Source organism: Corylus avellana, chromosome 10 (assembly GCF_965113065.1).
Source record: "Corylus avellana chromosome 10, dhCorAvel1.hap1.2, whole genome shotgun sequence".
Taxonomy (NCBI): Eukaryota; Viridiplantae; Streptophyta; class Magnoliopsida; order Fagales; family Betulaceae; genus Corylus; species Corylus avellana.
This window is the reverse complement of record NC_142499.1, coordinates 6,289,866-6,301,840: the sequence shown is the minus strand read 5'-3', so window position 1 is coordinate 6,301,840 and position 11,975 is coordinate 6,289,866. Positions and strand designations below refer to the sequence as shown.

The window sequence follows — 11,975 nt, the reverse complement described above, 5'->3', positions numbered from 1 at the left end:
AATGAACTCAAAAAAAATTTTAAACCGACGATCGTGAGTGAGTGGCAGACAAGAGAGAGAGAATTGCATTTTTTTAATTTAAAAACTATTGTTATGTCAGTTTGAAAATTTTTTTGAGTTCATTTGTTTGGCTCTTTAAATGTTTACAATTTCAAATCATTACTTTTTAAAATTAACATGAAATCTTAACCGTGGGGGCTAAGTGAAAGGATCAAGTAGTTTGGTGAAACATTTATACTTTTTAAATTTGAGAAAACATAAGGATAATTAAGTGTAATTTTCGCTTACAATAACTTTCCACCTTGTGTGTATCACTAATGAAGTCATAAATCCCATATCATATTTAATCCCACAAGCAAATTACATCTTTGGCTCACCAACTCCGAATTAATACAAGGTAGAAATTAAGGGCCTTAAGGTAAAAAGAAATGATGTGATTAGCACTATAAGCAAGGGCATGTTCGTCAATCATGCAATGAACCAATGATTGAAAGCCAACAGAAAGTTACTGTTCGAGAACGTGTTGGGTTCACAGGTGGGTGTGCCCACCGGTGCTGTCCTACTCTCATGACGTGGCACGACCGAGCAACATGATTGGCCTCCACGTTCGGCCAACCTCGACATGTGCTGTCACAACGTGCGTGGCTGGTAATGGGAAGAGAGCGCCAAAACATCCTACGCCCTTCCAAAAATATTTTTTTTAAAAAAAAAAAATCTAAATTTACTATCAAATTTTACAACATGACGTAATATGATACGATTAAATTTTTTAAAAAATTATGTTATGTCACGTTATATTATAAAATATTTTTAATAATATATATATTTTTTGTAAGCATGGCCTCTCGAAAAAAGAAAAGAAAAAAAAGTCCTGCCATTTATAGGAAAATATAAGAAAATAAAAAAGAAATGTAGTGATTGGTGTAGGAAAATAGGTTTTGGGTTGCAAATATAAAATGGGTTGCAAAACTTCTATTGAAAAGAAGAAGGAAGGATAATAAAAAGATATAAAATGGGTTGACAGTGGAAAGCTCGAGAAGTTGAGGGGAAAATGGCGTCAGACTGTGGATTGATGTGGCATAGATCATAATCACGACAAGAGGAAGTTTTTGGATGCGTGCGAATTATGTTAAAGTAATAATTAAGTGATTAAAGTAACAAGAGTATAATGTAATTTTTTGACCTTTATTTGCAGACGTAAATCACAGATCGAATCACATAAAATCTTTTGTGTTTATTTATTTCTATTTCTTTATGGTATAGTCTACCACAAGATGAATGGTGCTCACACTATATACTCAGTGACAAGGACTAAATGAGGGTGTTGAAGAATAATCTCACATTGCATATGGACAAATTCTTGAGCGTGCTTATAAGAAATTGACAATCTTCTCTTATTGAACCAATTTTATAAAAAAGTTAGGCTCACAAATATTTTCAGATTATTGACAGCAGACATATGAGTGGGAATAGAGCCGTTGCTGTAAAAAAACAGCTTGTTGATTAAAAAATAATAATAAAAACAAAAAAAAGACAGCTTGTGAGAAATTGTTTGTTTTTGGTCGGGATGTTGTGGGTGGTACGTTGCACTCGAAGGGAAAGGCTGGCTTCAAAGATGTAACTGCCAAGTTTGCAAAATGATTTGCAGACATGGCAATGAGAAAGATGTGGGCCATGGAACGGTTCATTTGTCAAAATTTGATTGCATGTCGGATATGGTATCTTCACCTGAAGAGGACTTAACCTTACATAAAGATAACATCAATCTTCTTTCTAAATTGTGAACATATAATATGAGATCATAGGTGAATTCCATATTCATAAATAAATGTAATAAATTTGAAGACAAGCATTACTCTTTCAAGTTTCAATAAAAGAAATGATATTTAATTAATCAAAGTTATTTTATAACTCAAGATGATCAAAACGTTGTTTTCCTCATCACAAGTTGTGACCTCTACTAATTTTTTTTATTTTTATTTTATATATAATATAATCAATTTATTTTATGTGAAATCATTTCATAGAAGATTCCAAGGACTTGGTCATTAATGGTATATATCAAACCTTTTTTTTATTTGAGAAAATTATTCATTTAGTCTTTAGGATTTGTAGTTGTACCAAATGATGCCGGGTATCAAAAGTAACTTAAAAGATCCCTTAGATAAGTCTAAAACACTCCATATAATCAGCCGCTTGACAAAAACGGTTATATGCACGCGTAGATTTACGTCACAATCAATCGCTAAGGGGCAACTAGTAGCTCTTTTTTTAGGGGTGACAGCCCGGCCCTCACCACTAAGGAACGACTCTTTTTTATTAATTTGAGAGTAAAATTGTAATTTTACACCAAACTAAATCATTGGCTATGTTTAAAAATAAGTGGTAGATGCTAGCGATTAAAATACTTGAAATTGTAGATCAATTGGGAAATGTGATTAAACACAAGTGATACATGCTAGCGAATTGATTAATTTTTTCTCTAAATTGAGTTGGAAAAATCTTTTCCAATTAAGTCTATTAACTTGACATATGTTATTAGAGTATGTAATTTTCACATGTATGTTTAATTAAACATCTCATTTTTACATATTATTAAAATGTATGTGAAAATTATATATAGATTAAATCGAAGAATTTCCACTAACTCAATTTTAGGAGAAAAAAAAAATGTCCCCAATTAAAAATCACTTTTTATGGGTGATGGGTGGTCATAGTTTAACAGCATATTTCAAAGGGAAATGCTAGGTGTTCTTCTAATGTTCTAATCACCGTTGAATTTAAAATTATCATTATTGACTTTTAATTTATTGGTAATTTTAAAAGCTACATCACAGTTGGGAAGATACCAAGATAACACTAGAAAAACACTTAGCATTTTTCCTATTTCAAACTCTTAATTAGGAATATTATTCTTGTGAACAATGCTGTCAATTAACAAATCTACAAGAGATAGGAATTAATTTGTTAAAAAGAAAAGAGATACGAATCTTAGTCAAACAATATTGAAGTAGTTTTTTGTACAATGTATATTACCTGTAAAATGCAGATCATTCAATCCAATTAATCATTAATTAATGTTATATTTTAACAAGTGATTTATCAAAATTTGACTTATTACAAGCTATGGCGGTGCGTTATCTTCGTTATTTTTATCGCATTATCATTGATAAATCTGATAAAATATTAATTTAATTAATTTAATTTGTATTAATTTAAAATAATTGATGATTTAACATGATTCAGTCAATCTTATTTCCGTCTCGTTATCTCCCATTTCAATTAAAAATCTAAAAAATCTTCATTAGAATTGTGAAATCTGAAAATAATTATGTGAATATATTCTCAAAAAAGCATTTGGGAAAATGACTTTACTATAAATTAAATGATACACCTTGGATCCCAAAAATAATGTCCTTACCATACAATGAGCTGTTTCCTTGCATTTTCATTGATAATGACACCCAGAAGACCTCTCAAAATTAAAGCTCAAAATCATTATAAAAAAATTATTATTTAAATCTAGCATAACATATTAACATATATTTAGTTAGGATGTCATAAAAAAAAAAAAAAAATGTCATTTCTAAATGTTTTCCTTCCATCTTTTCACTCACCAAACAAGGCATTCCTCTACCTTTTACTGTTGTTAACAAGTTTTAATCAGAATAATTATAATACTAATAATAATAATTAAGAATAATCATAATGTTTAGTCAGAATGATAATCTTTCCAGTGCCTATTTTATTTGATCAGGGCCGAGTGGTGGTTGACAAATGACAGCAACTTAAACCTAGCAAATTCTTTGGGATAAACACAAACTGGGCCAACCATATTTATCAACAGATTAATTTGTCTTCAAGAATAATTTGAAAGCCCCACTTAGGTATATGTTTAATATTTTTTTTATACCCATCACAAAGCAACCCTAACCCCACTGAGTTTTATTGAAATTTCTTCATCCTATACTTATTACAAACCGACGTGGCGGTTTACATGATAGTTTTCATGTCAACTTGTTAGTCATTAAACAATAAAATTTACCCGTCAAATTTTGTTGTTTAATTTTTACGCCCATGTGGCACCACTCGACTCTTAGGTGGACTATCACGTTATTTCGTAAGAGACTTATAGTGTTCCAAGCATATCCATATGATCTAGTAAACTCATGATGTCCATTATCTGAAATGAAACCAGCACAGAAACGTGTATGAGCATAAAGAAAGAGTTGTCTGGTCTAATAAGTCAAAAACAGTAACACTTCACCCTTGAAATTTTGTCAGTATTTTTTACATTGGGATTCACCTATGCTAATCTCACAACAAAGAAGAAAATCTTTTAGAAAGTGAAACATCCATAAATCTTTTGGACTTATGATTAGATAGTGGAAAAGATTGTCCTTTGTAATTTATTTTGATAGAATTCTTGAATAATCCCTTCATTTTCTTCTTGATTTCTCTTGATTTTGCTTGATTGTTACATTTGCTTTGATTTTATTTTTATATTGGGCTTATGAGAGAGAGAGAGAGAGCAATAAATCACAAATCATAGGAGAAGTTAGCCTGTTTATGTATTGAACTTGTTTTTCACAGATTACATTTCCCCACTCTGCAATCTGTAAGACACAATCAGACGCCTGCAACTATCCAAGTAAATAGTATACCCTACTATTTACGAGCATCTGATGATCCTTAAACCTTGAAAATTCGTATACATTCACAATACTGTGGGGAAGAAAAAGTTATCAAGTAAAAAAAAAAAAAAAAAAAAAAAGAAGAAGGCCTCACTATCTTAACAGACAGAAAGTGCCTCCCTAAATCCAATGCTAAAACTACTTTGTAGACCCTTCTTGCCCAAATTAGTATTGCCTTTCTGCATCATGGCCACAAACTCATTGTAATCTATTCGTCCATCCTGAAACATAAAATCAAGCAAATTTTAGAACAAATTGAAAGCCGAATCTAATTACAAAATTAAAGTCAGTTTCGAACTCACTGTAATCTACTTGGCCAGCTTATCTATCTCATTCTCAACCAGTTGGTATGATAATTTCCATCTCTAATCACAAAAAGGTTGTGCTTCAATAACTACAACTTAATCATTGGCTTTTTCTCTCCTTTAGTTATTAACTAGAAGCTCTGGATTCACCCCAAGTTGGGAGGGTGTTTGTGAGGTTAGAAATTCTTCTATCATCAATGAAAATTTCCATTAATTATTTCATAAGGGATATTGAGACTTATAATTATTTTTGAAATGAAAGATCAAACTAAAACAATGCTATATGACTCATTTACTTAGTAGCCTTTCTCCACCCCAGTATTTCTTACCCTTCTCTTCTCAACCATTCTTGCTAACTACTACTTCTCTCTCTCTCTCTAAATTTTTTTTTTCTTTTATTTTCCTTCTTTTCTGTGTTCCAAACACATCATATTTGCACTTTGTCTCAAACGCACATTCGCACATATTTTCACGTAGTTATTGATGTTTGTCAACCATGGACTCCGAAAAAGTGCAAGAAGGTTGTTGATAACTAAATGTAATAGCTTTCTCTATGTGCTACATTCTTTCTTCAAGTGAGAAGGGCTTAATGAATTCCAAGTAAAAATAAAATTATGTGATTATAAAGAATATACTTACATTATCCTGATCTGCTTCTTGGATCATTTCTTCCAAGTGCGTGTCCTCAATGCCAAACTCCTCGCAGGCCTGCTGAAGCTCATCTTGAGTAATATAGCCACTGCCGTCTTTGTCAAAATATGAAAAAGCAGCGAATAGATGATCATCCCTCTCGGCTTTGTTTAGATGCAACGTTGCAGCAACAAATTCTCCATAATCAATTGTGCCACTATTATCAACATCTGCCTGTTATTATGAAACAAACATATTAGACCATTGTTTAGTATGGATTTGAATACAGAAGCCAGCAAAACCACCACTCAGTGAACTATAGAATTAACAAAAGCCATCCTTGAACATAGGAGCAATAATGAGGTTTCGCAGGCATGAAGGCTTGCAAGCAATTAAACGATATGAGAATATTGAAAAAAAGCATCTACTTTAGTATAAATAGTATAACAGCAATGCTGATAAATGGGAAACTGGCAGTATTGTGAATTCTAATAAAATTGATACATGATTCCTTGTATTTTCTCAAACAGTCTGTGGTCATTTTGTATGCTATTGCCATATGTTTTCTTGCTTCTGATAAATTTGAGAGCAAAAATAATCTATAAATTCCTTTATTCTTCGTCCTTTCTTGTAGCACTGTGCTAAGAAGAACATTATTATCTAGAATAATCTTACTTGTTTAGTGTAATTGTTATAAAATAATAGTGTATATAGGTGCCCCAATTAACATTCCCTAAACTTCCCCAGAAAAGCTTCCACGTTTTGATTTCTACAATTGCAGTCAAAATTTCCATATATAAAGGATCCACCAATGTTGCATAGAGCCTTCCATATATTTTTATTTGTACTAATACTTTTATTGCCACTAAAACTCAATCAGCTATTAGTATGTATACTGTCCAAGTTAGCAAGAACACAATATTTTTTATTTTTTTTCGTGAAAGATAGATTAACTTCAAACATAAATCTTACAAAGTCACTTGAATGGCTAAGACACAGTGAGATTCCCATAGCCATATAGTTCAGTTATCCAAATGTCTAAATTTTTTCTTCTTGGTGCATGAAGAAAAAATAATTTCTAGGCTATCCTAGAACATTCACTGAATAAAATAGCAGTCAATTAGAATCATGTAACCTAAAGACATGATAGAATTAAAGCAATGAAGCACCTTCATCTATTTTTAAATACTAGCACAGAGTTTGTGGGTTTCAAGTGTAGCATATGAATCAACAATAATTCTGCTGCAATACTTACAGCCTGCATAAGATCGTATATTTCAGACTCATTTAGATTGGCCCCAAATCTTTTCAGTCCATCTTTGAGTTCTTCAAAAGTAATTTGACCACTATTGTCAGTGTCTATGATCTTAAACATTTCTTTTAAACCTGCAATTTCTTCTTCAGAGAGGTTCTGTGCAATAACCTACAGATAATAAAGGTAAAAATTAAGAAGAAGAAAAGCAATTTCTTCACATAATCGAATTTGGAAAGAACATCACAAATACTTGTGGGATTGACTTCTATGATATAATAAAATTTCCAGAACTTACTCTAAGAGCCATTTTCTTAAGCTTGTTCATTGCAGAAAACTCCTTCAAGCGACTCAAGACTGCGGAATCAAGAGCCTTGTCTGGAGCCACCCCATCAACCTGAACCCAAGGATGGCCTGCAAGGAACCACCACAATCATTATCAAAGAAAAAGACATCTGGTTTTTTACTAACATAGACCTGATTTTCCATATGTCCATCAAATAAACTGATAGCTCACATGTGGAGAATGAGAATGCAAAGTCATCTGCCTTATCCAAAGGCTTATGTTTTCTTAAGATTTATTTCCTTTTTATTTTTTATTTTTCAGAAATCAATTCTCTTATATTTGCTTCAAACAGCAATGCTGGGTTGATGCATGTCATCCTACATTCCTTTGAAAAAAAAAAAAAAGATCTTCTGATTCTGAGAGAGACGTTCTACTGAATTCAAGGCCATGTTGTTTAAAAGAGTAACTACCTAAAACAGGAAATCGCTCCCAAAGAGTTTACAAACCATTTTATTAAGAGCACAACAGAAAGCTACTGATTGAATTTGTGCATCAGACAATCAAGGTATGATAACAAACCAGTTGATTGATTATCCATCAGTCTTTAACCATACAATAAAAACCCAGAAGCTAGAAATTACTAGCTAATCTAGCATTTGAAAGCAAGTCATATTTATACGAAATTGCAGTGAACTTATATGATATATCATGAAAAATCTGTTGAGAGGGGGGTTTTCCCACCATCACACTCACGATTATTCTCATATATATCCACGGAGGGAAAGAAAAAAAGAGAAAGAAAAAGAAAAAAACTAAACAACTTACACAAAACTTCATGTGCAGTTATCCGCTTTCTTGGGTCTCTGACAAGCATCTTCCTAACTAAATCTTTTGCACTCTCAGAGACGTTGGGCCAGGGATCTGATGAGAAGTCAAGATCACCGCGCAAAACCTCTTCGAATATCTCTTGCTCAGTTTCTATTTCAAAATGAAAGTGAAAGAAATAAGAAAAGAAAATTTCATCATGCATGAAAGTATAAACAAGAAAAACAAATAAAAATTTCACTAGGACACTTACCAGCCCAAAATGGAGGCACCCCACTTAGAAGAATGTAAAGGATCACACCGGCACTCCAAACATCTGCTTCGGGACCATAATGCTTGCACAAAACTTCAGGGGCAACATAATATGGGCTTCCAACCACATCACTGAAAACCTCCCCTGTAATCTAGAAATATCAGTAATAAAATAGACATAGTAAAATCATATCTATAGCACTGCAAAACCTTTGATAATAAGCAATATCAAATAAGCAGATAGAAGCAGGTAAACGGCATAGAGTTCACAGTCTACCAAATAATTGAGTATCATTAGGTGAATATCACATTCTAATTGGGAACAACATATTTTGCATTATGATTGTCTCATAGAATTCTGCTATTTATTTGACAGGTAATCTTAAAACTTCCAAAGGGTGCCTCTCCCCTACAACAATTTTTTAGGATGATAATAATTAGCAACCCTAAAAGCTTTAAAATTCACAATCAAAACTTTATTGTTCCTACATGTCAAAATTATGGAAGACTGCCCTGAAACTTGAGCCAATAAGAAATATATCAGAAGATTCAATATTAAATAGTTACCAAAAGCAAAAACACATAATCTAATAACCGCATTTATCATAATCAGAGCACTATCTGAATTTGTACTAGATCTATATTACCACTTCTAGCAAAATAATTACAACAAGAGGCTGATATGTTCATAAGAAAGTTCCCAACGACAATGTCAGAAGGATATCAAATTTTAAAATACTAAGTACGGTATAATAGTGTTAATTATAAATAATATGACAAGACAAAGAATACAAGAAAAAACTGGTTCTCAACAGGGGAAAAAGAGAACAAACCTGGCTTGAAGAATACTGACAATCCAAAATCTATAGCCTGAAGAGTAGAATCCTCATGCTCATTGACAAACAGAAAATTCTCAGGCTTAAGATCACGATGCATGACCCCCAAAGAGTGGCAAGCCTCTATAACACCAACTATAGTCCCAGTAAGCTGAGCTGCCTTTCTTTCTGTATAATGCCCCCGCTTAACGATCCTGTCAAAAAGCTCGCCCCCTGCACACAACTCCATTACAACATGAACTGCAACAGCATCCTCATAAGCCCCTCTGATTGAGATTATATTAGGCTGCCCCGCCAAGTGGTGCATTATCTGAATCTCCCTCCTCACATCCTCCACATCTTCTCTCATCAACAACTTCCTCTTGGCAATGGATTTGCACGCGTACTCTTTCCCGGTCTCCTTCTCCACGCAGAGGAAAGTCGTCCCGTACTGACCGTGTCCAAGCTTGGCCCCCAAGTTATAGTACTCCTTCAAATTACCTGTCTTGGTTTGCAACACTGACTCGGCCCGAAGTCCAGCACTCGGTAGCCTCTTCACATATTGAGGCGTATTCTTCGGCCTTGGTGGCTTATTAGCATTCTCTTCCTTGTGCCTCATTGCTTCTACTGGTTTAATAGTCTCTTGGTGCCGGTTTTTTTGATTCTCCTCCTCATGTCTAATGGGTTGTGCCAATTTAGTCTCTTCAATGACTATCTTCACCAATTCAGGGGGCTTGTTTTGTACAGGTGAAGGGAATTCAGGTTCTTTTTTCACAGAAGGTGATCCACTGGTTAATCCTTTGTTAGAACCCCCGCAATCTGAGGTTCTATACCACCAAATCGAATTGGAAATTGATTGGAGGAGTCCGTACTTGGACGAAGCTCCCGATCCCACACAGTTGTTTCCCATGTGATTCCCACTATTTCTACTAACAACTACTCATATAATGATTCAAAAAATACCCAAAAACCCGTTTGCTTTTTCCTATATGGGTGTCTGATTCTGAAGCAAAAAGCATGAAAAACGAAGCTTCATACGTCAATCACCAAGTCAAAGCAGAAATGGCTATTGATGTATCATGTATGACCCAAACAAACCGATATGAAAATCAATGGACCGAGCCTTGAGAGCTCTTGAAGAAAAACCTCGATTAAAAAAAAAAAGAAAGGAAGAAAGAAGAAGAAACCAATGACAATACAACAATAAAAAAATGATGAAATTGACGAAATCCACGCCGAGGAGGATTTATAGGAGAAGAAGAAAGACTTGGATACATAAAAGGTTTGCCGTCAAAGGTTTAAGAAGAAAAAAAAGGGCGGTTGGAAATTTCCTCGATTGTGCGCGACTAGGGTTTTGAAATTTTCCTTTTCTAATCCTAATCTCTCTTTCTTTCTCGCATTAAATTGGACACGAAATGGGAAGGAGCGAAGGAAAAGGAATGAGAGAGACAGACATGCAGGTATTTCTGTTGGAATGTTTCAGATTTAACGGACGCGTTAAGACGTGGGTTTTGATTGGGTGTAAGCACAACTACTACAAACGGCACCTTTTAGGAGGCGCACACGCACTATACGAATTGAATGGTGGAGGGGGGTGGGCCCAATCAAAGTAGTCAGCTGTGATTGACCGACCCCGGGTGCTTACTTTTCTTGACACCGTTATGAGCTGGGCTGGGCTGGGCTGGGCTCTCCGCTGCCGGCAGCCGGCCATGCCGGTGCAATTTCGTTTATGTATTTTATTTAAGGGTGTAATTAGGTGAGTGCATTTTAGTTTTTTCCATTTGGACTCCCTCCAAACATGCTTAGCTCTTACGATATAGGATAAAGCATACATATTTTGTTCCTATGCAGCCTTAATTTAATTGGGGGCAACATTAAAATTTGGGTTGATTATACAATTATGCGTAGAAGAAGGATCTGATACCCACCTCCGGCCTTCTCCTTTAAAAGTCATCTAATTTGTCAATGGAAGATTAATGAAGTGATTTCCAATGATTAAACTACCCGAGACTTGTTGAAGTGGCATTGGATCATAGTAAGTCTCGTGGTATTGGATCCTGGTCAAATTGGAAGAATGGTTTAAAATGACTAATCTACAAGGCTCAAGGTTCTCGTCAACAAAAGACCTCTCAAATAATTCACAAGAAACATAGATTTCCAAATTTCATTCAACTCACTCTAATAAAATGTCAAGTTTCTTCTAACATGTTAAGTTTATCAAAAATCAATGAGTTTCTAGATTAGTAGAAGGGTAATAAATGACCATTAAGAATGTTAAAGAAAATATGTAACAAGATTCTCTCAATTTCAAATGAACTGGATAATATCCAGTTAGTTATAGTGGAGAGATATTTTTGTCTTTTCAATTTTTGAGGGGACAAAAGTACATATCCACTATAACTAACTTGATATTATCCAATTCATTTAAAATAGAGATGATCCTAATTTGTATCATCACATGTTCGAGGACACTTAGCATTTATTAGAGTAAGTTGAAAGAAATTTCATCCAAACTGTCCCTTGTTAACTATTTGAGAGGTCTTTTGTTGACGACCCTATATATATATATTGACATGTCCACACAAGAGGGGGGAAGGAAATTCGAATTAGTGACTTCCGCTTCACAAGACGTGGTTTACAGCCGATTGAACTACCCTAGGAGACTTAATGACCCACATTTGATTTCTCTTGGATGAACAGCTGAGGTGAAAGCAAAAGTTTTAGGTATTTTTATTTAATTGATGAACTTTTATTTGGTAGATAATTCCAAGTGCGCATCACACTATGTCTTCTAAATTGGGGGTGGGGGTGGGGTAGGCGTAGGTGTAGGGGTAGGGGTAGGTATGAAGTGCAATTAGTTTGGATGGAGGAGGCTTTATCCGGGGGCAACATGGAGCTCCCGCGGGATCAACTCGT

General features: G+C 34.2%; 1 protein-coding gene across 1 annotated transcript; it reads right to left on the bottom strand.

The window, feature by feature from the left end:
• Positions 1 to 4,568: 4,568 nt before the first annotated feature.
• LOC132191719 (calcium-dependent protein kinase 26) lies at positions 4,569 to 10,221 on the bottom strand. Its single transcript, XM_059606811.2, has 7 exons — positions 9,078 to 10,221; positions 8,246 to 8,389; positions 7,993 to 8,145; positions 7,180 to 7,295; positions 6,885 to 7,052; positions 5,639 to 5,863; positions 4,569 to 4,915 (listed from the first exon to the last, which is right to left on the bottom strand). The coding sequence occupies exons 1-7, from the start codon at positions 9,967 to 9,969 to the stop codon at positions 4,793 to 4,795; spliced, it is 1,821 nt and encodes a 606-aa protein (XP_059462794.2). The 5' UTR covers positions 9,970 to 10,221; the 3' UTR covers positions 4,569 to 4,792.
• Between the last annotated feature and the right edge of the window lie 1,754 nt (positions 10,222 to 11,975).